Source organism: Leopardus geoffroyi, chromosome A2, assembly GCF_018350155.1.
Source record: "Leopardus geoffroyi isolate Oge1 chromosome A2, O.geoffroyi_Oge1_pat1.0, whole genome shotgun sequence".
Classification (NCBI taxonomy): Eukaryota; Metazoa; Chordata; class Mammalia; order Carnivora; family Felidae; genus Leopardus; species Leopardus geoffroyi.
Genome location: NC_059331.1, coordinates 55,771,205 through 55,798,477, shown reverse-complemented (window position 1 = coordinate 55,798,477; position 27,273 = coordinate 55,771,205). Strand labels below are relative to the sequence as shown.

The 27,273-nt window shown below is 51.7% G+C and overlaps 1 protein-coding gene and 1 non-coding gene across 2 annotated transcripts in view; both read right to left on the bottom strand.

The window, feature by feature from the left end:
- The window catches only part of WNT7A (Wnt family member 7A), a 63,113-nt gene extending 48,997 nt beyond the window's left edge, over positions 1-14,116 (bottom strand). Inside the window, exons 1-2 of the mRNA XM_045493944.1 lie at positions 13,746-14,116; positions 8,458-8,684 (exon numbers count right to left, since the gene is read on the bottom strand). Of these exons, the coding sequence (XP_045349900.1) occupies positions 8,458-8,684; positions 13,746-13,816 (298 nt within the window). The 5' untranslated portion in view covers positions 13,817-14,116. The remainder of the gene's footprint in view (positions 1-8,457; positions 8,685-13,745) is intronic.
- An 11,389-nt stretch (positions 14,117-25,505) lies between these two features.
- Positions 25,506-25,609, bottom strand: LOC123607763. The gene has a single exon (XR_006716908.1). It is a non-coding gene; the product is annotated as a U6 spliceosomal RNA (small nuclear RNA).
- Between the last annotated feature and the right edge of the window lie 1,664 nt (positions 25,610-27,273).

Here is a 27,273-nt window from a genome sequence, read left to right as displayed (position 1 = left end):
CAGAGATGAGTGGGTCCTCCAGGAAAAGCCTGCTCAAGCTGCTCTCTTGTCTGTAAGACTTTTCAGGGCCTTTAATACGCTGGTGGGCATTCTGGCTCCCCCAAGTAGGGAGCTCCCCAGTTTGTCATCCAGGGAGCCCTCCTATGTTTCTCCAGAGATGCTGGTGGAGGAAGGGAGAGGGTGGACAGTATCATTCTGCTGAACAGATCCTGGGAACGCATCTTTTTGAATCATGCCATGGGGAAGGGGTCTTCCCTAGGCCTTGACCTAATTAGCATGTTTACCCCATTTGAAGCCAATGCAAAGGTGGAAGGGAGAGCCAACAGAATGCCAGGCTAAAACGGATTAAAATGAAAATGTGTGGGAATGAATGTTCAGCCTTGTATTGAGGTCAGAATGAAAAGCATCCACTCACACAACAGAGGGAACAGAGTGCTTCCTGTGTGCAAGGTACCACCGACCTGGGAGTCAGAAGATAAGTAAGACCTGGGCCTTGTCCTCAAGGGCTCAGAGCAGCTGCTGGCACATAGGATAGAGAGGAGCTCCGGGGTCATGTGTTTCTTCATGTGTGCCCTGAGCACCTACTGTGTGCCAGGCCCTGGGTGGGGCATCCCAGGAGAAGATGCTTGACCAGGCCTGGGTTCCATGGACACCCCCACAGTCAGGGAGAAGATTGATATTGGACACATCTTTGCAAAAGTAAGCAATGTCCCTTCTGAAGGTGGTAAGTGCTGTAAAGACATCAGAACAGATTGACCAATCTCAGGCTGGACAGTACAGGAAGGCCTCCTGGAAGAGGTGGCATTTGGGTGGAGACCTGCATGATGCTGGAGCAAGCAGGTTACCTGCCATCTCTTGGCAGCTGCTCCCTTTCACCCTTCTCCTCTGCCTCCTGCTCCAGAGGGAGCTGAGGGCGGGTGTCTGCACCAGTACCCAGGGAGGTCCCCACATCCTCTGGTGCCCGTCTGTGGTCACCATGCCCTCCATGTACCAGGCGCCATGTCAGAGGCCTCCGTCTGCTTCCTCACAGAGCTGCCTTCTGGCCCAAGAGAGAGATGATAGCAACATCACAACTATGATTTCCGGAGCACATCCTATGTGCCAGGCACAGTTCTGAATGCTTCGTGGGGACTAAATGATCTCAGCCCATGGGACACAACCTATGGAGCAGACACTATTATCACTGCCGTGTGGTCAAGGTCCACAGCTAGTAAATGGGGAAGCCAGGAAAAGAACCACGCGGGCAGTCTAGGGGCTGAACTGTTATACAGTGCTGCACAAATAAGCAAATAGGGAATATGCCCTGGAGTCGTGAAGTGATACGAAAAATCTGGCAAGGTAAGGGGCAGATAGGGACAGGTGGTCGACGCTACCCATGGGTGTCCTCAATGGAAGGACAAAAGAGCATCCCAGCAGAGGGGACAAGGCAGGGCAAAGGCGTTGAGGTGAGAAGGGCTCTGGTATGCTTGAGGGTGGAAAGAAAGGCAGAGGGGCTGGAGATGGAGGGGAGAGGGGGTCTGGGTGCAGGTCACAGGGGTCTGTAAAGAACCAGGGGGCCTGTTGGTATTTTATTCCTGGAGGAACAGTAAACCACTACAGGGTTTTGCACATTGGGGGGGGGGGGTGGCTGTCATGATCAGAGCAATGCTGGGAAGATGCTATGCTGGATGGCTGTGCAGCTGGGGAGGCGGGGGTACATGAGGAGGCTGATGTAGCTGTCTGGGCAACAAGTCTCTAAAGATGGAGGTTTTGAACCAGGAGGTGGTGGTGGAGCTGGTGAGAGGTGGACAGACTGGCAGACACAATTCACAGGTAGAGTCAAAATGGCAAGCTTAGATTAGCAATTGCACCGGTAGCCTCTCCCTATTCTCTGCATCTCCTCACTCTGTTGCACCAAGAAAAAAACCCAGTGCATGCATCCCCAATTCGTTGAGCTCATCTTCGTCTGAGATGGGCATGTGAGCCTCCTGGGAGGGACAAAGGGATACCTTCTGATGGCCCTAATTTACAGGTGCCAGGATTTTAAATCCTGCACAACGTTGCCACGCGACTCCCTCATTCTGCAGATGGGAAGACTGAGATAGGAGAGGTGAGGTACTCTCTCAGAGTCCTCAGCAAGGTAGTGGTGGGGCTGGAATGGAAACCTGGCCATGTGACTTTGATCCCAGTGCTCACTTGGTTGCCACATAGCCCAGCAAGACAAGGTTCTCAAATACGTGGCATCTTCGAGAATCTCAAATCTGGCAGGCTCACACAAGGAGAAGAATATCCCAGAATCAGGGAACTCACTACCCATCTCAGCTCTGCCACAAAACAGCCATGTGACTTTGGTCAGCCTCCGCCTCACTCAGAGCCTGAGATGAAGGTAGACAGACCTCCTGTTGGGGGGCAGATGAGGCCATACATGAGGATGGGCTATTGCGGTGCCTGGCCCTCACGGATCCTCAATGAAAAGACAAAAGAGTGAACCCCACAGGAGCCACCATAGCCCGGGGTGCTATCTGATCCAGCCTCACTCCCCTGCACCATGACTCAGTACTACTACCACGACAGTCAAACCTGAGGCAAGAACACACAACTGGATGGAAAAATGGGTAAAAAGCATGAACAGGCAACTCACAGAAGAGTAAACATGTAGAGCCAGTAAATATATGAAGAGGGTTCACCCGAATTACTTCTCAGGAGAATGCAAATCAAGACGACAGTGAGAAAGCATTTTATACCCAATCCCTAGGCAAAAATGAAGTCTGGATAATTCCAAGTGTTGCAGAGGCTGTGGATCAACACTGCTGGCTGGCAGGAGTGGCACCTGGCACAATCACTGTGGAAATCAGGTTGACATTCATACCTGTGACTAGCAATTCCATTCCTCTGTATACACCCAAGAGAAACACAGGCGCATGGGCCCCGGGAGACGTGAACAGGGAGGCGTGTGGTGGCAATGTGACAATAAATGCTTAGAGGCAACCCAGATGTCCCACAACCAAAAGCACAGGAGCATAGATTAGAGTCTATTACCCCAGCTAAAACGAATCAGCAACAGCTAAAGGAACAACGTGGATGGGTTTTATTACTAGTAAGTGAAAAAAATAAATTCCAAAAGATTGCGTATAGGATGATGTCTTTTCTTTATAAAATAAAATAGAACTAAAACCAAATAATTTACTTCTGGGGACTATATCAATATGATAAAACAGACACAAACAAGCAAGGAATGGGAAACCCACGGTTCAGGATAGAGAACGTATGGCTTTTTGGGGAGAGCAGGGGGTGGGGAGAGCAGGGGGCGCACAGGGATGCTCACAGGGGTGGATGTAAATTACCCATTCTTGTTCTAGATGTTGTGTTGGGTGCTGGATTCAAGGGGGGGTTCACTGTATTATTTCAGAAAAGGAAAAGGCTGAAGGGGGAGAGGTGAATGCCTTCTTAAGCCCCCAAGGGCCACACTGGGTAGCAATTGATAAAACCAATTGATAAAACCACTATTGTGGCTTCCAATATTGTAGATTCCAATAATCCCTGGCATTCAAGACCCCTGAATAGCTGGCCTGCAATCTCATCCGAGACTTCTGACCCCCTGCATCTTGAGGCTGCAGGGCCTTGTCCAAGATCCTCTTAGCAATCCAACGTCCACATCTTTGCCCCACGGTTCTCTCCGCCAGGGATCGCATTCACTGGTGAAATTCTTCCTACCCTTGAAGACCCAGAGCAAGGGCCATCTTCACTGTCCAGTCCACTTGTCTCACCTTCACTGTCCAGTCTCACCTCTGAGCACCCACCACACCATCTGTGCCTTTCCCTAAAGCACGAACCATTCCACAATCTGCTTGCTCATTGTTATGGGCTGATTTATGTCCTCCCCAAAAGTAATATGTTGCAGCTCTAACCGCCAGTATTTCAGAATATGGCAAGGGGCGAGATGCAGTTGGAGGTATGACTGTTAAATCAGTGATTAAGTTAAAATGAGACCATCATGGTGGGTCTTAATCCAATCTGACAGGTGTCCTTGTAGGCAGAGGAGATTAGGACATAGAGACATCAAGGGCCAGTGCACGGGGGAAAGATCATGTGAGGACACAATAAGACGACAGCCATCTGCAAGCCAAGGAGAGAGGCCTCGGAAGAAATCAAACCTGCTGACACCTTGATCTTAGACTTCCAGGCTGCAGAACTGTGAGAAAGGAGCATCTGTGTCTAAGCTGCCCAGCCTGTGGTTCTTTGTTACAGCAGCCCCAGCTGGCTGATGGACCCGTGAGCGGTGCCTCTCCCCCAAGAGACGGTCTAGGTGGGGCTCCCATGTCTGGCCAACAAAATCACTGCCGCCCTCGGCCACTATGATTGGTTTGGGATGGACACATGACCAAAAGTCGAGCCCTGTTAGCTGATCCAGTCAGGGTGAACCCTAGGACTTTTGTAGGTGCAGCCAGAGAAAGGCTAAGGCTCTTCCTTGCAGTTCTAGAACCTGGAAGCTGCAGTGCTGGCACTTGAACAGCTATCTTGCCTCCCCAAGAAGCAGCTGTGGGGTTGGTAGAGGCCAACACCATCTCTGGTTCAAGCCATTCAAAAATTAGCACCATCCCTGACTTTCCAGTGACTTAGGCAGACATAAATTCCCCTTTTCACCTTGAGGTGGCTTGAACTGGGGTTCAGTTTCTAGCATCCCAGTGGCCTTTGTCTGGTTCACATCCCTGGCCCTCTCCTGAGATCTATACAGTAAAATCTGGAACATTCAGAAGGGGAGACAGAGCCATGAAACGCAGAGCTGGGGACCAGAGTGGAGGCTGAGGAGGCAGTGGAAGGCGAGCCTTTTGGTCCCGGTCTCAGCATGGGATGGATAACTATGCCAGGGGGTGGCTGCCCACCCCAACATCAACGTTCCTCTTCCTCCTCAGTCACAGATCCTTAGCTGGTCTCATAGCTACTCTGAATAAAAGACTACAGTTCCCAGCTTCCCATGCAGCTAGGTGTGGTTATGTGACTGAGTTCTGGCCAATGAGATGTAAGCAGAAGAAGTATGAAGGGGGTAGGCCAGGAGGCTTCTGGGAAGTCTCTTCAAAGACAACGTTTCCTGCCATCCAGAGTGCGGTCTTGATGGCCAGAGCTCCCAAAATCAAAGACTACACTCTTGATGCCTCACCTACAAGCAGCCTGTTGGCTGGCCATTGCCAGGAAGAGGCAACCCCATGAGGGTAAGAGCACTGATGAAGAGCCCAGAAAGATGAAATCTGAGGCTTGCTGCTTGGTGTCTTTAAGCAGGATATATTTACACGTGAGGAAACCAAGGCTCAGAGGGGATGTGACTTCTCAGACCCAAGGGAGGGTCTCATCTTGGCCTCCTTTTCCTCTCCTCCACTGCCACCACCTTACAACTTCCCGGCCAGGGTAATGCCTTTCTAAGTGGCCCTTGAGTCGTTGGCCTCCCTCCATCCTCTGCAACTCACTTCCAAAGCAGATCCCCACAGCTATCACTCAGGCCAGAGCCACTGTCACCTCCTGTCTGGAAGACTAGACCAGACTCCTAACTCCCAGTGGTGCCTCCACGGTTCATTCTGTTCCCAGCAGCTACAGCAATGCTGCTAAATTCAAAGTCGGATCCTGTCATTCTCTTGACCTCCATTCACTGGAGGAAGACCCAAACCCCTGATGTGGCCTGAGAGATGTCACACTGTCCAGGTTCTGGCTCCTTCTCTGACCTCTGAGACTTCCTCTTCCCCCTTGTTGCTGTACTCCAGCTATACCAGGTCCCTCACTGTTCCTCAAACTGCCAAACACATTCCTGCCTCAGGGCCTTTGCACATGCCATTCACGTTGCCTAGCATGCCATTACCCAGAACTGCCATAGCTCAACTCCCTCATGAATCTAGAGGCCTTCTTTGACCAAACAGGCTGGAACAGCAGCCTCCAGCCAGAGTGGGCACTCAATAAATAGTTTGGTGAGTGTATGAGCTAATGAATGACATAATAAATGAATGAATTTTATAGCCACCCGTTAATGAATCTTCCAGGATTGCTATTAGGCTGGATCATATGATGTTGCCATTTTTGCAAGCCAAAAATCATTGAATAGTGGCTATTTCATACAGTATGACCTTACTTTGGCAGCTATGCCATTGTTCAAAATTCTCCAATTGCTCCCACCGCCTAGAAATCCAAACTTCTGAGATGGATGCCACACACCTCCTGGCCCTGGCTCCCACTCCCCTTCCAAGCCTGTGAACCTGTTGCCCTAGCATTGCTATACTATCATGGGGTTTTCTTGGGCTCCTCTTATTGTTTGAATTCCCTGAGACCACCCAACGTGCAATGAATTCCCTCAATTGTACAATTCTAGCCAGCGGGGGGCTGCTGGACAGTAGGGGCTCCGTGTACCACAGCCCTCCAATGCACCCCAGCAGGCACTACTATAATGGCAGGCTAAGGGCTGGCTATTCCAAGGCTACAGGCTGTGCTGGCATAAACCCAGTCCCAGGAGACCGTGTCCTTCACTTTTGTTGGCCTTGGACAAGTCCCTTCTGAGCCTGTTTCCTCATCTGTAGCATCCCATATGTCAGCGAAACGCGAGTTTAAAATAATGCCGGAGCCCAGGCTTGGCTCCCAGGAACAGGGGGCTGGAGATGTGAGCAGGAGACGGCAGAAAAACCACAGATGCCAACAAGATGGGGATTTCAGCGACCTGAATCGGAGTCCCAATTTTGTGTGAGCAGGGGGCAGCCCACACTCTCTCCGGGCCTTAGTTCTCCACCTGAAAAGTCAGCCCTGAGGTAGGGAAGAGGGAGAAGGAAGGGCAAGTGTTGCAAGGCAAATGTCTAACCATGAAGATATCAGAAGGGCACACAGGTGGAGAGAGGCTCTGCAAGAGGGGGCCGACATGCCCCCCTGCCAACCTCACCATGATGCTGAGCTCTTTCCCTCTCAGGTGTGAGTAAGCAAGGGCCTACAGAAGATTGTGACACAAGACCTGCTTAGGACCAAGATGATACTGTTCTTCCTTCCAAGAAGGAGGAAGGAAACATCCAGCGGTGGATGTGACAGGGGAGCCCCAACCCTCATGGAGCCGGCGATCTCAGTGGGTGAGGAATGATTCAGATGGTGCCGAGTGCTTGGCCGATGGGCTACAGCTTCGTAGTGAGAGGGGACTTTAGACACCCGTGATCAAGGGAGGCCCCGGGTGGCCCAGATGCCGGGAGAGAGAGATGCACAGAGAAAAGGGGCCCCGGTGCTGCCTGTGAGAAAGCATCTGAGGCAGAAGGAATGCGTGGTGCTGGGGCTCCAGCACAGGACCCAGCGTGGTATGTTTGGGAAACAGAATAAGCCTGGGTGGGCAAGGGGGGAGGGGGCAGATGGGGGCAGATGGGGGCGTTTTGAAACGAGAGGAAGCCTCCATGGAGTGTTGAGCAGAGAAATGATGTGATCTGATTTTCATTTACAGAGGAGGACCCTGCCTGCAGGAAGGTCTGCAGGATAGTCAGGGGCAACAGGATGATGTGGGTGCCCGGGAGCCCAGCTTCGTGACCTGAGAGGGAGGATGTCAGGACACAGAAAAATGGCTGGATTTGGGATGGATCTCATCAGTGTCCACTGAATTTGCTGGTGTTGGGGCTGAGGGAGAGAGAGAGAACTCAGGGGTGCCTTTAGAGCAGCCCGGCAGGCCGGCTGAACCACTCCAGCCCAAAGACACTTGAGGCTGACTTATTTTCAGGGAAGTTCACAGCTTAGCAGCGAGCCTGCAGAATTCCTGGCCCCCAAGCAAGACACACACCATGACATTTTCCACAAGTGCTATGACCAAACCCCTTTCCACCAGGTTTTTGTCACAGTTGCTTTGAAAACCAAATGTGTGGCCTGACACTTTGTGCGTGTCTGTGTGTATACGTGTGCAGGTGCACGTGCACGCCCGTGTGTGCATGTCCAAGCAACCCACAATCCCCACAAATCGCAGGTTACCAATGCAAATGCCCACAGTGGCCTGGTGGGTCACATAAGGGGACTGGGTGGTAATAGGGAGTGGTAGGGACCGTGGCAGTGACTGGCCTGCCCCGGCTGCACTTGAAGAAGCTGCATTCTCAGTCTGACCCCATTATAACTATGTACACACATGTAGAAGTCATCAGATCTGCTGATTTTTTAAAAGAAGACAGAAATTCATATTTCTAGGCGAAACAGTTTTGTTTTTTTTTTAATTGGTCTTCAATTTAACGAAACAGCAGAATGCTATATCAGTCAGTTAGCATTCAGGCCACTGGTTGCTGTTTTTCAACTTTGCCATAAATGATTGGGGGGATCTGGATTCAAATTAGGAAGCCAACCCTCACGAGGAGATCTGAATTCAAGTCATGATCCCATATTAGGGAGCATTCCCACACGGGGCAGGTGAGAGGGCCCTAGAGGGATCCCGGGGGTATTGTGGTCTCCCACAGCCTGTGAGACCTTGCCTGAGGTGTCTGGGTGAGCACATACCCACTTTGAGCTCCTTCCCAAAGACGGTGCGCTCTCCCAGTGCAGAGCAGTTCCAGCGGCCATTGCGGAACTGAAACTGACACTCGTCCAGGCCCATTTGTGAGCCTTCTCCTATGACGATGATGGCGTCGGGACGGCTCTGGCAGATCGCCCGCTGTCTGGGAGCCAGGCCTGGGATCTTGTTACAGATGATGCTCGCGCCCAGAGCTACCACCGAGGAGAAGCCACTGGAACAGGGGACATAGAGAGAAGGAGTGTTAGGCCAGCAAGGTGGAGGGCACGGCTTGCAAGCCCTCCCAGCGTGTCTGGCCCTGGCCACCGCCTCCCACTGCTCCCAGCAAGGGTCCCAACTTTTTGACACTGCACCCCCAACCCACATTTATTCATTTCTTTATTCCCTATCGGCACTTTTATAATATATATGTACAATATCAGTGAGGCTTGATTTCCTTTTAAGATATACACACACAAAGACGATGTATGTCACAAACATAATGTGCACAAAAGAAGTTGCCCTTGTATTTATGATTGGGTTCAATTGAGATAAAATTTAAAATCATGCAAAATACAACCTAATATCGTTTAGGAATCATCTCTATATGGTAAAACTGCAAAGTCAAGCCAGGGAATGGTAACTGTAAAGTTTCAGGCAGCAGTTGGCACTGAAAGGTTGTCCATACACAGACATTCATTTAAAAAACGGGGCGCCTGGGTGGCTCCGTCAATTAAGCATCCAACTTCAGCTCAGGTCATGATTTCATGGTCCGTGGGTTCAAGCCCCGTGTCAGGCTCTGTGCTGACAGCTTGGAGCCTGGAGCCTGCTTTGGATTCTGTGTCTCCCTCTCTCTCTGCCCCTTCCCTTCCCTCTCTCTCTCTCAAAAATAAATAAACATTAAAAAAATTTTTTTTAATTAAAAAAACCCCACCCAACTGCTTGTACATGTTATATATATTCTCTGGTATGTATATATGTGTTCTATTAGAAACAAAATCTTTAAAAAGTAATTGTAAATAGAAGTCCTATTTACATAGAACTTCATGCCAACAGAGCATGTGTATCCCATTCTAGGAATGACCCACCTAGAGGATGCCTATGACAGAACCGTCTATAGTTCCTATGTTCCTGACTCATTCTCTACACAGATACGTCTTGGACCCCTATCAAGTGCCAGGCACCATGCTGGGACAGAGGCAACAGCCTGCCCTCCAGGAGCTATGGAAGGGGACTACACCCATTTCACAAATGAATAAAACAGACCATTGCAGACAGTGGTGGGCACTATGAGGAAAGTAAATGAAGACACTGTGATGGCATTTGGGGGGTGGCTGGGAGGGAAGAGAGAGGGCCCACTTTAGCTGGGGTGGTCAAGGGGGGCCTCCCTGGGGAGGTGCAGAGCAGCAGGGCCTGAATGGCCAGGAGCCAGCCATGGAAGAGTAATCTGGGCAGAGGGAACGGCAAACACAAAGTTCTGGGAGGGGAGCAAGCTTGCTGGGATGGCTCATGAACAGAAAGAACCCACAGAGGCTGTTGCCTCAGGCTCAGGGAAGGGGAGGGTCTGGGGAGAGGATCTGGTAGAGAGTAAAATTTTCTCAGGTGCATCAGGATGCACTGAAAGGCTGAAAGCGGGGAAACCCACAGGATCCCCTCCCTCCAACCCCACGGGGGCAGGGGTGGGGAGGAATGCGGGATGCCAGGGCAGGAGAAGGGAGAACAGACGGACGGGTAAGAGGGGTGGTGGCTTAACCTTGGCAGCAGTGGGGGAGGCTGCAGATGGGGCTGACCAAACTTGCTGATGGACTGATTGAAGGCAGAGCTGAGGGGAGGGATGGGGTAGGGTCTGAGGGAAAGACAGGCGTCAGTGTGACTCGTGGGTGTCTGGCCTGAGAGTGGGGCCATTTCCTAATATCAAGATAACCCCAGACAGGCTCCAGTGGTAACCCTGCGATGGTGCAGGTAGCCCTCCCTTTACACAAAGATGGTCCGCACTCTGGAGCTTTTAAAGAGAAGACCTCAACCCTGATGCCTCACTCTGGTTATAATAATAAGAGCTTCCATTTATTGAAGGTCACTGCCAGCCCTGGGCGAAGTGCCTCACACTTTCCATCCTGGGGCTCAGCTACAGGAAGTTGTTCTGGAATTGGAATTTCTTAAAGCGAGGCTCTGTGTACCAGTGGCCCAGGAGATGAGGTGATCCCAGTCCTTTCCAAGCACATAACAGACCACTCCTGCCCTCTTTCCCTTCATTCCTTCCTCACACCAGCCCTCTTCCTGCCTCAGGCTCTTCCTCCCTCAGGTCCTTACCCGTCCCCTTCCCTGGAATCTCTCTGGTCCCCTGAGATGTCCATCATTCTTGCCATCATTCATCTGACTTCAAGGGACACCTTCCTTGACCACGGCAGCTAAGGGAACCTGCCTCTACATCCCGCCCCTTATAACTTTCTATTACAGTCTCTGTTTTGTTTGCTTAATTCTCTTTATAACTTACAGTCTTCTGAAATGTTTTAATATGTGTTTGGTTTTGCGTGCCCACTTTGTTCCCACTTGTCTTATTAGACTATGAGCCCTTGGGGGGGGGGGCATGGAGGCCGTCTGCTGGTTCACTAAATGGCTACTGAATGAATGAATTATGGAGCTTCAAAAATATCACTCAGAATAAGTACCTGTGTTCAACACAGCAGGTGCCCCCCAAATACGTGCTGAATGAAGGAGTGAACTTTGGCAACATCCCTACCATATGCCAAGGCAGTGTGGCCAGTGCTGCTGCAAACATTAGATACCTGGGACCTTCTTAAACAGCCCTGGCCGCCAGGAATCACCATATCCATTTTGCATATCTGAAAACTGAGGCTCACAGAGATTGAGATCTGGGGGCCAGTGGGTCACAGATCTGAAATAGGAGACTCAGTAGAGCTCTCATTCATTCACCCGAGGCACTAAGAGAGAGTCTAAGACACCTAGAGCCAGACTATTTGAGATGTTTGAGGAAGAGGTGGCAAGTGGAGAGGTTTTGGCCCCAAGTTGGGAGGAACCTGTGAACATCTGTGACCCCCAGAGAGTTCCTACACCAGCAGAGTGTAATGATATATTAGGGTCAAAAATTCATAGGAACAATAATCTAGCAGCTAAGAGGTCAGGCCTAGGGTGCCATCCAAGCTTCCTTCACCTACTAGCTCTGTGGCCTTGGGCAAGTTACATCCCCTCTCTGTACTTCTGCTTCTCCATCACTAAAATGAGGATATTGATAATTAGTCCTCATCTGTCAGAGTGGCTGTGAAAATTAAAACATAGAAAGTGCCAGGCACATAGTATGTACTCGGTAAGTATGCTGCTCTCGTGGTTTTGATTATTATTGGATTTGCTGTCACAAGGGGATAGTGCTTGAGACACTTGCCCTAACATCAGTCCTGAGCAGGGAGGAACCAGTCACATCCTGGGAGCTGGAAGGCTTCTGAAGGACCTTGGGACTTTACTCCTCATATCCATTTTACAGATGGATAACCCGAGGCTCAGGGAGCAGTGGGGCTGGGCCAAATTCACCCTGCAACTTCTTCTCCTGACCTGGACCTCTCCCTGCCCCAAAGGGCGACGTCGGTGCTGAAGGCCAGCGCCCTCCTCGTTCCCTCCCTCCCTCCAGGGCAGCTGGGCCCCCTCGGGGCCAGTGAGGTCTCCCGGCAGGCGGGAGGTCCGGCGGGCGGGGCAGCTAGGGGAGGTTATTTTCTGTTGTTTTCCCTTTCTCTCTCCCTTCCCTGGTCCCTCCGCCCCGTTTCTAATTAAAAAGAAGATAAAGCCTCACGCGGCCAGCGCCAATCAGCCCGACCGGCTTCCTGGATGCTGGATGCGCGCGGGGCGGCGGGGCGCGGGCCAAGATGAAGATTAAAGCAGGGAGAAAAAGAAAAGCCACCCAGACGCGGATGAATCAATAACACTTAAAACACACCCGCAGGCAGACAGAGCGCGAGCCCCGCAGCCGCCTCTCCGCCTGCGGTCGCCTCTCGGTCCGCGATAGCGGCTGGCGGCCGCCTCGTCCGCTCTGTGCGCACCTGCTCGCACCGGCGGCTGTTCAACTTGCGAAATGCCCGCTCGCTCCGGAGACGCGGGGTGGGGAGAGGGGAGGAGTGGTTGTGGCAAAACACAAAGGCTCTGCCACACACACCCCCTCGCCGCAACCCCCGCAGTCTGCCCCCTCCCCAAGCCGAGCGGTCGGGGTCGGGGGGGTGGGGGTGGGGGGGCGGTGGTCACCGCTGGAGGTGGGAAAGCAGGTTGTGTGAAACCTGCCAAGGTGGCCCTTCCTTTAGCGTCAGAACCTCTACCAATCCCTAAAGCCCCCCACTCCCGCCCCTCCGTGCTTCACACGCATTATCTCCGAAGTACAAAGGGTGACTGGCCCTGCAATTGCAGCTCCGAGACGCGTCCCGAGCCACCCCCTCCCACTTTCCAGCCAGAGCGCCGCCCCAGGCCCCACCTCCACAGAAATGCTGGAGTGAAGCGGGGAGGGCTGCTCCGCAGGCGCGCCAGCGGACTCGGGTGCCCAGTTTTAGGAGGCGGGGTGGCCCGCGTCTCTCTGGCGCTGGCTCTGCGAGCTTGTCTCTCTGGGTGTCTAGGGCCATCTCTCGTCCTACCTTTGTGTGTGTTCGTGGGGATGGGAGGAGCTGTCCCCTTGGCCTAAGAAAGGGCTCCGGGAGTACGAGGGTCCTCGGAAATCGGGTAGTGTCAGGACTCTGAGCAGCGGTTTGTGCTTTTGCCATCGAAGGTCCCTCCCTTTAGGTACCTGTTCCCTGTTGCACGGACTAGCCCCACCTGCCACCCCGGGACTGCCCTGACTCCAGGAGTGGCTGTGCCCGCGCCTCTGTGTACAGAGTTCTTCTCGGGCTCCGGGGGCTGAGTTCCTTGAGAGCGGCTGTCGTTCCGGCTCCCGGCTCCAGAGCTCCTGAAGGACCTGCTGTTCCTATGCCTGGGTCAGAAGTGTCCCTAGGAGGGGCTGACCCTTTGCAGCAGCTATAGCTCTCTTCAGAGTCTCCCAGGCCGGACCGTCCCTGCTGGTTGTCTCTGGTTCTTGGGGCTTCCAGACTCAGACATCCTCAGGATGGCCGAACCTCTGCCCGAGTCTCTAGAGCTGTGCGCGCCCCTGGGGCGCCCGCCTGCGGGGGGCCTTTGTGCGCCCAAGGCTCCCACACCACGCTCACCCAGCCTCCCCGAGGGGCCGAAGAAGTTGGTGGCCGGCGGCCGACCCCCTCCCCAGGCCACACCAACTTTGCCGGGACAGAGTGGAGATGCGAGCGGCCCTTACCCGATCCGGAGGTAGACCATGCCCAGGCTGAGAAAGAGGTGGCCCAGGCAGCGCCGCGCTTTCCGGTTCATAGTCCCCGCTGGCCGCCGGGGCCGCGGGCCGGGCAGTGCTGATCCCGCGGGCCGGCCCCGGCGGGGCTATCAACATAGCCCGCCCGGGAGGCGCGGGCCGAGGCGTCCCCGGGGCCGTCTGTCCGTGCGCCCGTCCGCGCGCTCGGCGCCTGAGCCTCGCCGGGAGCGCGGGAGCCACGGAGCGGGAGGAGGGAGGGAGGAGCGAGCGCAGCGCGGGGCGACGCCGGGCTGCGCGCGAGCGGCCGGTGCAAGTGTGTGAGGCGCGGGGAGTGCGGGGGCGCTGCTGCCGCCCGCCCCCGCCCCTCCCTCCCTCCCTCCCTTCTCCTGTCCCTCCCCCACCCCCTCCCCCGCCCGCCTCCCCGGAGCGCCCGCCCCGCACCCCAGAGCCCGCGGGACAGGGCCGCCAGCTCCAAGCGCGCGCTCACGCCTTGCCCCACGCGCTCCCGCGGCGCCCCCTCCCGGCTCCGGGGCGCCGAGCCGGGCAGGGGGCGGTGGAAGTCAGTTCGACCCCCACGCGTCGCTACTTCGCAAGTTGCAGGTCGAGCTGGCGCCCTGGGACTGCCCCTCGGGTTGAGAGGATCGAGGCGCGACCGAAAACCCCCGCACCCTGGCTCGCCTCCTCGTCCTCCCCGCCCGGTGGAACGCTCAGAGCTGGGGGGCGGGGTGTTAGGTGGCACCCCGGTTCCCCCTTTCCCCAGGCTTCCGAACCCAGCTTCAGGGGAGGGCGCCCCCTTCCGCGGAGCGGGAATAACTGATTCAGCATATTCCTCCCCGACCCCTATTAGAGAGGGTGCGGCAAGTGGGTGCCCAGGTAGGGCAGCTTCTTCTGGAATGCCGCTCCTAGCGGACTGTCGGAGTCGGGCGGAGGCCAGGATGCCCGGCACGAGACCCGGGCGTGGGCCTCCGGAGCCGCCCGAGGGCGCCAGGCTCCGCTGGCCGCTCAGCACGCGCTCGCGGCGACACCTGGCGGGCGCGGTGGGCGCTGTTAGCTCCTCCTAGTTCCCTGAAACGGGGTGCTGGGAGCCTTCCAGCTGAGCAGAAATGCTGATCCCTTCCTATGATGTACACCCCGGAGTCCAGTTGAGCTAGGGGCTGGTGGACTCACGTTTCAGCTGAAGAAATTGAGGCTCGGAGACGCGAAGGTATTTTCCCAAAGTCAGCAGCTAGTGAGTGGGAGAGGCAGATTGGAAACACCGCCCCCCACCCCCCAGTCTAACCACCACCACGCCAGACCTGCCTATCGTTCAGAATTGCTTTTCTAAATCTTCCCTGAAAACCGCTATTCATGCATTCATTCACATTCCGCAAATGTCTATGCCAGGCATCATGGCAGGCCCGTGGATACAAGGAACACGAAGGACAAGGGACCTTCTTTCTTGGAGCTAGTGAGGGAGACAGACCAGAGAGAGGTAAACACATAATTTCAGACATCACAGCTTCCTGTGATGTGAAGATAATATAAAACAGAATGATGAGGGAGACAACACTGGGTGCCTAGGGATTATTTGAGATCTGAGCAGGTGGTGTTTGAGTTGAGAGCTGAAGGAGGCAGGATCTGGGGTCCCAGCACTTCAAGAAGGAGGACAGCAGTACAGAAGGTTGGAGGTGGGCATGAGCACCAGGAGAGGAAGTGGGGCTCTGCTCAAGAAAGAGAAAGGCGGTCAGTGGGATGGAAGGGAGGAGATGGGGGTACACAGATCCCACAGAGCTGTGTAGGCATGTCAAGGAGCTTAGATTTTAAGGGGAAGTTCAGTGGGAAGACATTGGAGGGATATGAAGAAGGATGACTCATCTGATTTGTGTGTTCAAAAGCTCCCCTTGGCTGCCCCGTGGAAAATCCACTAGTGGGGGAAGGGTAGGGCTGGGCAAAGTGAAGCCAGGCAGACCGGAGAGAAGACTACCCCATGGTCCAGGTATGAGACACTGGTGGTTTTAAAACACGACCACACAATTATTCCATGTGCCTCCCATTGAGAGGTGGGCTGTCTGTGCTCTCCCTGCTTAAATCTGGGTGGCCGTATGTGTGGCAGAAGTGATGCCACAAGACTTGCCACAGGCTAGGTCATAAGAGGCAGTGTAGCTTCTGCTTGTTGGCTAGAACACTCCTGCCGGAGCCCTGAGCCATCATGGAAGGGGTCTGGAGGCTGCCGTGATGTGAGGAAGCTCAGGCATCAATAGAGGCCACATGTGGGTGTTCTAGTCCACAGTCCCAGCTGTGTTCAGCCTCGGAGTCCTCCCAGCCCAGGTGCCAGACATGTGGATGATTCCAACCTGCAGCCACCAAGTCATCCCTGCCTTTGAGTCTTTCTGGCTGAGGCACCGTGGACAGGGGCTTCTGTGGCCATCCCTGATGTGCCCTGTCTAAACCCCCAAGCCCCATAATTTGGGAGTAGAATAAAATGATTGTTTTATGCCATTCTTTGGGGTAGGGTGCTTGTTACACAGCAATTGTAACTGAAACAACTAAGGTGGAAGGGGGGTGTGCAGGGAGAATGTAGGATGCTGGGCCTGGGCCACAAGAAGGTCTGACAGGACTTGGAAGGGCCTGGCCGAGAGAGGGGCAGGGAAGGGACAGAGTGGAGAGAGGGATGAACAGTGAGCCCCTAGGATGGCTGGAGTCCTGGATGGATGAAGGCAGTCATGAGTGATAGTGGGGGAGGGGGATTGGAGTAGCTAAGGGCTCGGGAGGAAAGTCACAGAGTCTGTCCTGGCCATGTTTTTCCTCCTGTACTCCTCTCCTACCCTCAGATGCAGTCAGTGATGAGCTCTGAGCAGTCTTCCTCCAAAGCATCACCTAAATGTGTCCTTTCTTTTCTATATGCATTGTCATTCTCTTAGACAAAAGATTCACTCGTGTCACAAGTGTTGGGGGACACTCATGATCAGGATGTTGGGGTAAATGCTGCGGACATAGCTGTGGATCAAATGAATCCAGTGTCTGCCCTCCTGGAGCAACTCTTCTGAGGGCTGATTTGATTATCAGTCACACTGGTGGCACTTACTATGTACCAGGCACTGTCACCAAGAACTGTACCACATTGACTCATTTAATCCTCTTATAATACTATGAGGTAGGTACTATTCTTATTTGTTAATATTTTTGTTATAATCATAATTATCATCATTTTATAGTATGGGTAAAATGAGTCATGGAGGGATGAAATAAAATCCCAAACTCCACAGCTACCACGTGGCAGAATTGGGATTTGAATTTACGGAGTTTTGACTTCAGCATCTGCTCTTAATCCTTCAATTATGCCTCCCATCTAATGGAAAAGAGAGACATGGGCCACTGCAATAGGAAAAAAAAGGTATTAGGCATCAAGATGGGGAATGCAAGGACTGTGGGAACACAGAGAAGAGGGCTCCAAATGGGTGGGTCAGGGAAGGCTTCCTGGAGGAAGTGTTCCTAAACTGGGATCCAGAAAGAATGAGTTGGGGTTCACCGGGCAGAGTTTTTGAAGCCAGAGGAAGCAGGGCTCACTAAGGTCTGGTGAATGAATGGAGCATCAGAGGGAATGGGGGTAGAGAGGGAGTCTGGGGACACAGGGTATATTAATAAGTTTGGGCTTTATCATAAAGGGAAGCAGGGGTGTCATATGGTCAGATTTATGCTTCAGAAGGTTCATGGCAGCTGTTATGCAGTATTGAGAAAAGGGGGCAGGGCATGGGGACAGGAGGTGTCACAGACATGCAGGGCAGAAGAGGTCCAGCCCACACAAGGGTGGTGGCAGATGGTAAGGAGACAAGCGGATGGATTGAGAGCTGGTCTGAAGGCAGAATAGACAGAATGATGCATCTCCAAGGACAAGATTCTGCGCTGGAGGCACTGTGGCTGGTGAGGACAACACAGAGATGGGACAGGGAGGAACAGGTGATGACCTTGGTTTTGGAGGTGCTGAGTTTGATGTGCCTGTAGGTCACTGAAGGGGCAGTTGAGTGAGTGTGCTGGGCACTCAGGAGGGAGCGTGTGGACTTTTGAGGGTGATGGTCTCCAGAGTTGGAAGTGGGCAGTCCTTCAAACCAAGGCATGGGTGAGACGTCAGAGAGGCCAAGAAGGCTGAGTGAGGACAGCCCAGCACAGAGCCCCAGTTCAGCACGATTTAAAGAACCAACTGGGCGGGGGCGTAGGGAGAAAAGCAGCCAGAAGCAAGTGAAGAAGACTGCCGGAGTGGGCAGGAAATTACTCAAGAGCTAGAGAAGGAGCAAGTAGTTTTCAGGATCAGAGCTTGTAGGAGAAGCAAGGACTGAAAAGGGTCCAAACTCAACTCGAACATCCAAAGATCTTTACAGTCTGGCTGAAAATCACCTTTCCAGCTCCTACTTTTCCCAAATCTCGTGACCGTATCACAAAAAATTAGCAGGTTGCCACTAATGTTTACAAAATGGAAACAGACCAGAAAATAATAGGGCACTGTACATAATAAGGCTCCGATTGTGTGTGTGTGTGTGTGTGTGTGTGTGTGTGTGTGTGTATCGTAGGTTGTAATAAAAAAAAAAGTTGAGATTGTTACTCCATCCTGTTATCCCCTTTCATATGTCTGGAATGCCTTTTCCCCTCCTTTTCCAACCTGGCTGATTCCTCTCATCCTTCAAGGCCCTCCCAAAGTGAACTCATCTGAAGAGCCTTCCCTGGTTAACTTTGCCTCTGTCCTAGGCACTTACTCTCTTTCTCATCCATCCATCCATCCATCCATCCATCCATCCACCAAACATTCACTGAAGATTAAAGTGTGCCAGGCCCCATGCTGGGTATGGGATACAGCAGTAAACACATTTTTTCTCTTTGTGCTCCATGGCCCCTGAGCTGATCCTGGCAGAGTCCTTCCTCCCAGAAGGATGGCTGGGCTCACGTGCCTCCCTTTTCCATTAGAACCTGAGATCTTAGCAGACAGGACCCTCTCTCCTGCATCTCTGTATCCCCAGCATTGATTGAGGACCATGGCTTGATAAAAAAGACCACAGACTTTGGGATCGAGAAGGCCTGGGTCTGAATACCAGCTCTGCCACTTAATAGCTGCAAAATCCAGGGCAGTTTCTTAAAAAAAATGTATTCTAAGAGTTGTTGGGCTTTCACTGAGGCTAAAAATCTTTCATTTGACTGACAGCTTCCCCAGAGGGAACTGTATCTGATTCATTGCAAGACCCCAGACCAGCTGTGACTAACTGCTTCATGACTCAGTGAGACCTACTGCAGAAAGTTCTTCTTTGACAGAGCTATGCTAACCAAGAGGTCCAAGAAGTTTTCTCCCCATTTGGCGCTTTCTGCTTGGATCAAGGGAAAAGGGTGTCTCTACAGCAGATGCTGCACCTTTTTTAGCCTGCCAAGCATGCCTGGGGCAGGGGCACAGAGGGCCTTGGCCTTTGGCTCCCCCTGCTGGATACAGAAGGAGAGGCTGCTTGGGTCCCCAGGACCGCATTATTAGGAACATGCATGGAGCACTGCTAGTTCTGGACTGGTTCAAATCTGGCTCCACTCTGTTATCTCCATGACCTTAGGCAAGTTACTTAAATTCTCCTTGCTTCAGTTCCCTCATCTGTAAACTGGAGATTATAACAGTTTCTGCCTCGTAGGGTTGTTGTGAGGTTTGAGACGCTACACGTCAAGTGCTTATGATGCTGCCTGGAACACAGCGAGTACCACGTGTGCAACTGTAACATTAAACTAATGGAAAGGCCACAACCACCGCTTGGTGCCACCACCGATCCGGATAGGATGTCCACGTTTAAAACAGTCTCCATCATCGGATTCCCAGGGTTGGGATAGTAGAGTCTTCCCATTCGTATTTGTTTCTTTTGTTTCTTTGTTTGTGCTTCTAAGAAAACCTCAGCAACAGAAACCAGAGAAAAAGCCTGGAGCTGTTGGGAGCAACTGGGAGCAGCAGCGATTCCCGTGAAGCAGGCCCCCAGTGATCGGCATCTGGGAAAGGCTGTTGGAAAAGTGTGTGGTTTTAGCATGAGGGAATACTGGGACCATGGGGCATGAGGCAGCTCTTCTATGGAAGCCAAGAGAATGAGGTTCTCCCCTCGGTTTTGTCACTACCCTGTGTGGCTTTGAGAAAGTCCCTGAAATGTCACTCCTCACCTTCCCAGATCCACTCTAAAGTAGCCTCACCTTCAGCCGCCTGCCCTCCCTTCACCTATCTCCTCCCTTCACAGCACTGGCCACTTCATGGACCCTGCTTTTATTCTCACTGTTACTTTCTTGTATGTCTCCTCATGCTGGGGAGGGAGGGGTTTCCACGAGGTTAGGGGCCAGTGTAGGATCCTGTTCACCATCATAATGCAGTCTTTTTTTTTTTTTTTTTAAATGTTTATTTACATTTGAGAGAGAGACAGAGAGTGCGCGAGCAGGGGAGGAGCAGAGAGAGAGACAGAGACAGAATCTGAAGCAGGCTCCAGGCTCCGAGCTGTCAGCACAGAGCCCGATGCGGGGCTCGAATTCACGAACCATGAGAACATGACCTGAGCCAAGTCAGATGCTCAACCGACTGAGCCACGCAGGTGCCCCCACAGTGCACTCCTAATAAGGAGTATGAGAGAAAGTGGCTTGGTGGGGCCTCTCAGCTAGTGCGGCCAGAGCAGACCTCTCCGCTGAGAACCAGCGCTTTGAGATGCAGTCCCCTCCTCCAGAAGCCATCCCTGGCAGATTCCTCCACCAGGACCATTATTCTTCATGGGCCCCATGCTGGCCCCCATCACAGCAGCCAGCTTGCTGTATCACCTTCGCCTGTGTGCTGGTGTGCCCCCCTCACCTGGCGCGAGCACTTCCAGAAGAGGGTGCACAGAGGCCGCGCTCCAGCGAAGCTCCCGGGACCCAGGGCCGACCAGCCCCTGTGGAGCCCCGGGTGGGGGGGAGAGGTGGAGGAGCCGGCAAGAAGGTTGCAGAAGCCTGCAGACTTCATTCTGTAGATGTGGGAAACCGCCCATGTCCCCTCCGTCTGAGCAGGGCGGTGACCCAGTGTGGGTGTTCGAGAGTGAGGCGGGCCTCTGTTGTCTTGTAGCTGCCCAGCGTCCAGCCCCCTCGTGACTGTCACCCCGGCTCCACTTGGGGGGGCTCCCGCTGTGCGTCAGGCTGCTGGGTGTGCTGCAGCCTTTCCCACGGAAGCTCCGCCTCCTCCACCTGCTTGGGGCTGCCCACCTCCAGGCCCGCTCTCCCAGGATGGGGGCAAGTGGGATGAGAAGGGGGGTGCTCGCAGGCCATATTCCCATGGCCAGGAAGCAGCCCCAACACAGAGACCGCCCACCTGGTACAGTAAGGACAGGGTCCCTCCCTCTGAGCTATGACGGCATTCACCATTTACTGAGCACCCGCCATGTGCCAGGCTCCATTTCTTTGCCCCCTGGAAACACTCTTCTCCCAGGTAGTTTTATCAGTGGTCCCTTACTTCATGCGAGCAGCCCCTGCCCACCCATTCTGTCCCTTCTCGGCACTCCGCACACATCTTACCCTGGCTTTATTTAGCTTCCTAGCATTTCTTGCCACTCTCTCCAATTTTACAGGATGTATTTCTTGCTGACTCATTTCTACCTGTTTTCCTGGCTGCCCTGTTAGCCCTACGAGGGAGATATTTGTCACTTCCCTGCTTCATTTCTGAGAAAGATGGCTGGCAAATAATCGGCCCTCGATGGATGATTGTTGGGTAAATGAATAATCGAATGGGTGTCATTTACCCCTCGTAACCACCTCATTCTCCAGAAGAGAAAACTGAAATGTTGAGAGGTTCAGTCAGTTGTCCAGCAACTCGCTGAGTGTCTGGCACCCAGTGAGTGCTTAATAAAAGTTAACCGTCAATTTCCTTTCTGTCTCCACGTCTCCCCACCCTGCTAACAACGGGGGCCTCTACTCTGGTTTCATCTCCATCCCAGCCCTCCCACTGCTACGCACTAAGTCCATTCACCCCAGGTCAGTGATTCAGTGCTTAACACAGGGGGGCCAGGATGAATAGGGCTGAAGCACTCTGACTGGGAGGAGCTGGAACATGGGCATGCAGGCTGGAAAAGCAGCACCTCACTCCTCCTGCTGCCAGAGTCCCGTTAGCTGCTCGGCTGGGCGGCAAACCCAAAGGCCAGTTTGCAAATTTGAGGCAGAGCCCGAAGAGTGCAAAGAGACTGTCCGTCCCATAGATGGCGAGACTGAATCCAAAAGCAAGTACTAGAGGCTCCCAAGACATGGCCGGTTAGGGGAAGAGTCAGATGTGAAAGGCCGCTGAGGCTGCTGGGGCAGACCCAGCCTTGAGCCTCGGCTCAGCCACTTGCTTTGTGATCTTAGGAAAATAATTAGCCTCTCTCAGCCTCAGTTACCTCCTCTGTAAAACGGGGAGGATAATGGTGCTACCTCTGAGTCACATGAAATCATGTACGTAAAGCATTTATCAGAGTATCTGGCATATATCATGCACTCAACATATGACAGGTATTTGATGATGATGACAATGGTCATGACATATATTGGAACCCGGCCTTTAGGACCAGAAGGAATCTTAAAGGTCATCTGTGCCAGTGTTTCTCAAACTTCTTCATCCATCAGAATGACTTGGTTACAAATACAGATGCCCAGGTCCCCTCCAGATCAAGCAGGGCCTCCTGGCAGAGGTAGGAGTCGTTCTTCTGCTTCTAAGGAGCTCCCCAGCTACCGACCATGTCTGGCTTCATCGGAGCAGAGTCTGTTGAGGATCCAAATACTAGTGCAGTGCACAGACCCATGGGCTGGGAGGCAGAAGTCAGATTGAGTCGGCCTCTGACGGACTTACTCCGGAATCCTGGGCAAGCCCTCTGCCCTCTCTGAGATCCATCCTTCCCGTCTGTACCTTCAGCAGTTTGGGCAAGTCAAGCGCCTCATCCAGAAGCAAGCATAAGACCCGAGGCCTGGCTTGCCGTTATACGTCTAGAGCCTGGTGGTTTTGCTGGTGAGACTCCGGGTCCACACAGGGAGCATGTGGAGAGGGAAGACGGTCGCCATCTGAGCTCCCTGCTTTGGAGAGGCCAGTTGGCAGGCTCCCATTTCAAATCCCATCTCGGCGTGTGACCTTGAGTGAGCAGCTTAGCTCTGAGGCTCTGTTTTCTCATCCTGGAGGTAGAGATGCTCCTCCTCACGGTATAAGGTCTCTGAGAGGTCACTTTGGCAATGCACCTGGAGCTAGTGGGCCTTCTTAGATACACAAGTGCTCCAGCCACACGGGGCCTGGCTGATCACTGGCCAGCTGACCACAGGCTCCTGGTCACCTTGGGAGGACGGTGCTTATCACAATTCCACCCCCAAGGTCTTCCTCAGGATAATCTGTCCCGGGTGATTCATCTCGTGGGCTGGGCCCTTCCTCTCAGGCCTGAAATATCTCCCTCCCTTCACCATTCCTGGGTCAGGCCTGTGACCCCTGCCATGTGACTTCCTCTGGGGACTGGCCCTGGGCTCCTGCCTGCCTGCCAGCCCTCCAGTCCCCGGCTAGTGACCCATTCTGGGCCTGACATATCAGGCAGGGCTCAGCTAGGGCGGAGGAAGCCCACAGCTTGTTGTGCTGGGGAAAAAGTGCATTCCCCACATCCGGCCCTCACCCTGGCCCAGCCACACCTCTGCCTTCAGCAGGCTGGGCTTCCGCCACACATCCTGGCCTAACCTGACCTGTTTATCACCCAGCTCCCACGTGGTGCCCTGCCCCTCAGGCACACACATTCCCAGGGAGGATTCTGGGCTGGCTGGAGCAGAGGGGTTGGCCAGTGTGCCTCACAACTTTATGGAAGTCACCCTTTTCTGGAGCCAAAGACAGCTCTTTGGAGAAGGTGAGGAGATGTGGACCCACATCCCAGCTCCACTGTGAACTTGCTGTGTAACTTTGGGCAAGTGAATCTACCTCTCCGGATCTTAGTTTACCTAATTTTAAGTAGAGAGAAAAATACCTCCATCTCCAGTTGTTGTGGGCTTTAAATAAGATAATACAGTCTTACCGATGTCTGTGCTTCACCTCCAGCCAATTAAATCGGAATCTGAGGGATAGGTCCCAGGCATTGGATGCAGCCAGTGATGGAAACCGCTAGTGTGGAATAATTGTTAAGAGCCAAAGCTTTGGAAGAGACCAACATGAGTTTGGATTCTGGCCATGTTATATAAGTATGGATATCTTGAATAGATTATTAGCCTCTCAGAACCTCTGTTTACCTGCCCATAAGATCGGGATGACAGTACTTACTTCCCAGTGCTGTTATGAGAACGAAAAGGAGTAATACATATTATGCGCTTTGCACATGTGAGCACCCCGAGCGACCCACGTGAGGACAAGCACCTTGTCACTTCACCACTGTACCCACTACAGCTGGCTCCGTGCCAGAGTCACATTTGGCATTTCAAACAAACATACGAACGTAAGTGTTATCACCATAGGTTAAAAAGCGATGAAGAAATATCACTTATCATGACCTGCCAGAATGAATAAAATTAAAAACAAGGAAACAACACATGTTGGCGAGGATGTGGGGAAAGAGCAACCGTCTTGCACTGTTGGTGGGCATGCAAACTGGTGCAGCCGCTCTGAAGTACGTGTGGAGATTCCTTAAAAAGTTAAAAATAGAACTACCCTATGATCCAGCAATTGCACTACTGGCTATTTACCCAAAGGCTGCAAAAAGACAGATTTGAAGGGTCACATGCACCCCAGTGTTTATAGTAGCTTCATCAACAATAGCCAAACTAGGGAGGGAGCCCAAAAGTCCATTGGCTGATGAACGGATAAAGATGTGGTATATATATGTATACATATTTATTAATTTTAAATAGAGAGAAATATGTATATATAATGGAATATATATATATATATATATATATATATATATATATATATATCTGTCTGTCTATCTATCTAGATACATAATGGAATATTACTCAGCCATCAAAAGGAATGACATCTTGCCATTTGCAACCACATGGATGGACCCAGAATGTATGATGCTAAGTGAAATAAGTCAGTCAGGGAAAGACAAATACCATATGATTTCAGTCATATGTGGAATTTAAGAAAGAAAACAAATGAACCTGGGGGGAAGAGAAGAGAGGCAACCATAAAACACTCTTCACGACAGAGAACAAACTGAGGGCTGATGGAGGGGAGGTGGGTGGGGCATGGGCTAGATGGGCGATGAGTGTTAAGAAGGGCACTTGTTGTGATGAGCACTGGGTGTTCTATGGAAGTGATGGATCACTGAATTCTCCTGAAACTAACATAATACCTTATGTCACCTGGAATTTCAATAAAAACTGGAACAAAAAATAAATAAAAATAAAATAAAATAAGAAACATCAGTTATCATGAGACAAAGCTTCTGTCTTTTGACAGACTTAAAAACGTACAGATCCCAGCATCTGTTGCTGCTAGGAGTGGCCATGGCTCTGTGGCGGCCACTGAGATGTAGATGGAAGTCACAGGTTCTTCGTCCCTTGCGTTTTCCCCTCTTTGTGGTCCTCGGGCTGCCATCTCGAGAACGGCAGAATGAAAAACTAGAAGGATCCTGGGACTCACCGGCCTGGGTGAGCTGCTCTTGCAGCCCAGAAGGCAGCTCTGGGCTTTCGTTTTTCCCCCAAGTGAAAAGAAGATAGACTTCTTGTTGTTTAGGCCTCCGGCTGGGGAATTTTTGTTTCTGATAGAAGGAAAACAGATGCTTTGGACCGCCTCATTGTTCTACTGTTTTTCTTTTCTTTTCTTTTAATATGGAACACTTCGCGAATTTGTGTGTCACCCTTGCACAAGGGCCATGCTAATTTCTATGCTGTTCCAACCTTAGTATATGTGCCCCCAAAGCGAGCACACTCATTTTTCTACTTTCTGTCCATAGTCATCAGACTCCAGATAAAGCTATGCCAAGAGGACCCACTAAGAGGGCTGAGGACTTCCTGGCACCACAGAAATCCCAGTCCTGAATGTGATCCCTTGGAGTAGAGCTAGCCATGGGTTCCTATCCACGCTCCTCTGGCCTCCTCAGAAGGTTCAGAAAGAGGGCGTGCCTCCCCCATGTCCCCTAAAACTAAAACTCATGGCTCCCATTGCTCTCCTGAGCACTGTCTCTGAAGTCAGGCGAATATAGATGAGAATCTTGACTGTTGCACTGTTTTGCCACGGGCAAAGTGTCTTCGAACAAGCCTGAGGTCACATTTGTCAGCGGGACTATGTCAACCAAGAGATACAGTTAGACAGGGAACTTGGAGGGAAAAGACAAAGTAACAGGACCAGAGGTAAGCAGTGCTTCCAAATAAACTCAGAACTAGGTCTAAACATCCAAGGGAAGGGAGGTGGCAGAGTAAATGTGATTATCACAGACCTTGGCATTATAAAAACAATAGCCCAGCAGCAGAATGTTGGGCGTGGGCAGGGAAGAGTGTGAGGGCCTTACTTTTCTCATCCTTCACAGTAGGGAAAAATAGAGCGGAGTGAAAAGTGTAATTTAAAAAAAATACATGACCCCCAACTTCTTAATATTCTTCATAATCTTGGGGGTTCTTGTAGGAAATAATACCTGATACGGTAACAAACCAACAAGTAAAGTTAGAACTGCTTTTATTTCCATTAAATTCTTTTTCTTTCGTTAAATTCAAAAATCAGTAAGCTCCATATGTTATTTTAAAATTTAGCATACAGAATAAGAAATAGGTGTACTGTGAAGAAGCATCATGAGCAAATGGAAAAGAGATGGATGATTGACTCAAAAAAATTTTTGGAAAACTACTTAGTGAAGAATAACTAAGCATTTAACTTACACCATAGTAAGGGGTTTATTAAAGATTTTAGTGTAAACAATAAAACTCTAAAACACTAGGTGAAAACAGATGTGTCTTTTAACTGGCATGAAGGTAAAAAGGTATCTTTTCTAAGATAAGATAAACGCAATGAAAGAGATCACAAAGGAAAAAAATGATGTAATGAAGTTAAAATTTCTGTACATTATAAAAGGCAAACACAAAACTATACACAAAATATTCAAGTACATATTCACTTAGGTAAAAATAATTTTGACTAGAGGTAGCTACCCTTGATACATAATAAAAGGCTCTAAAAATCACGATTACTCTAATAAAGAAGAACATGAATAGCCAAGTCTTGATTGAAAAAACATTGGGGCGCCTGGGTGGCGCAGTCGGTTAAGCGTCCGACTTCAGCCAGGTCACGATCTCGCGGTCCGTGAGTTCGAGCCCCGCATCAGGCTCTGGGCTGATGGCTCAGAGCCTGGAGCCTGTTTCCGATTCTGTGTCTCCCTCTCTCTCTGCCCCTCCCCCGTTCATGCTCTGTCTCTCTCTGTCCCAAAAATAAAATAAACGTTGAAAAAAAAAATTAAAAAAAAAAAAAGAAAAAACATTAATTAGAACAAATATATAAAAAATCACCAAACTCAATCCTAGAGAAATAGGCACTAGAGCCACAATAAAATACTATTTATAATCTGTACACTTGACCAAATATACTTTAAATGTGAATTTT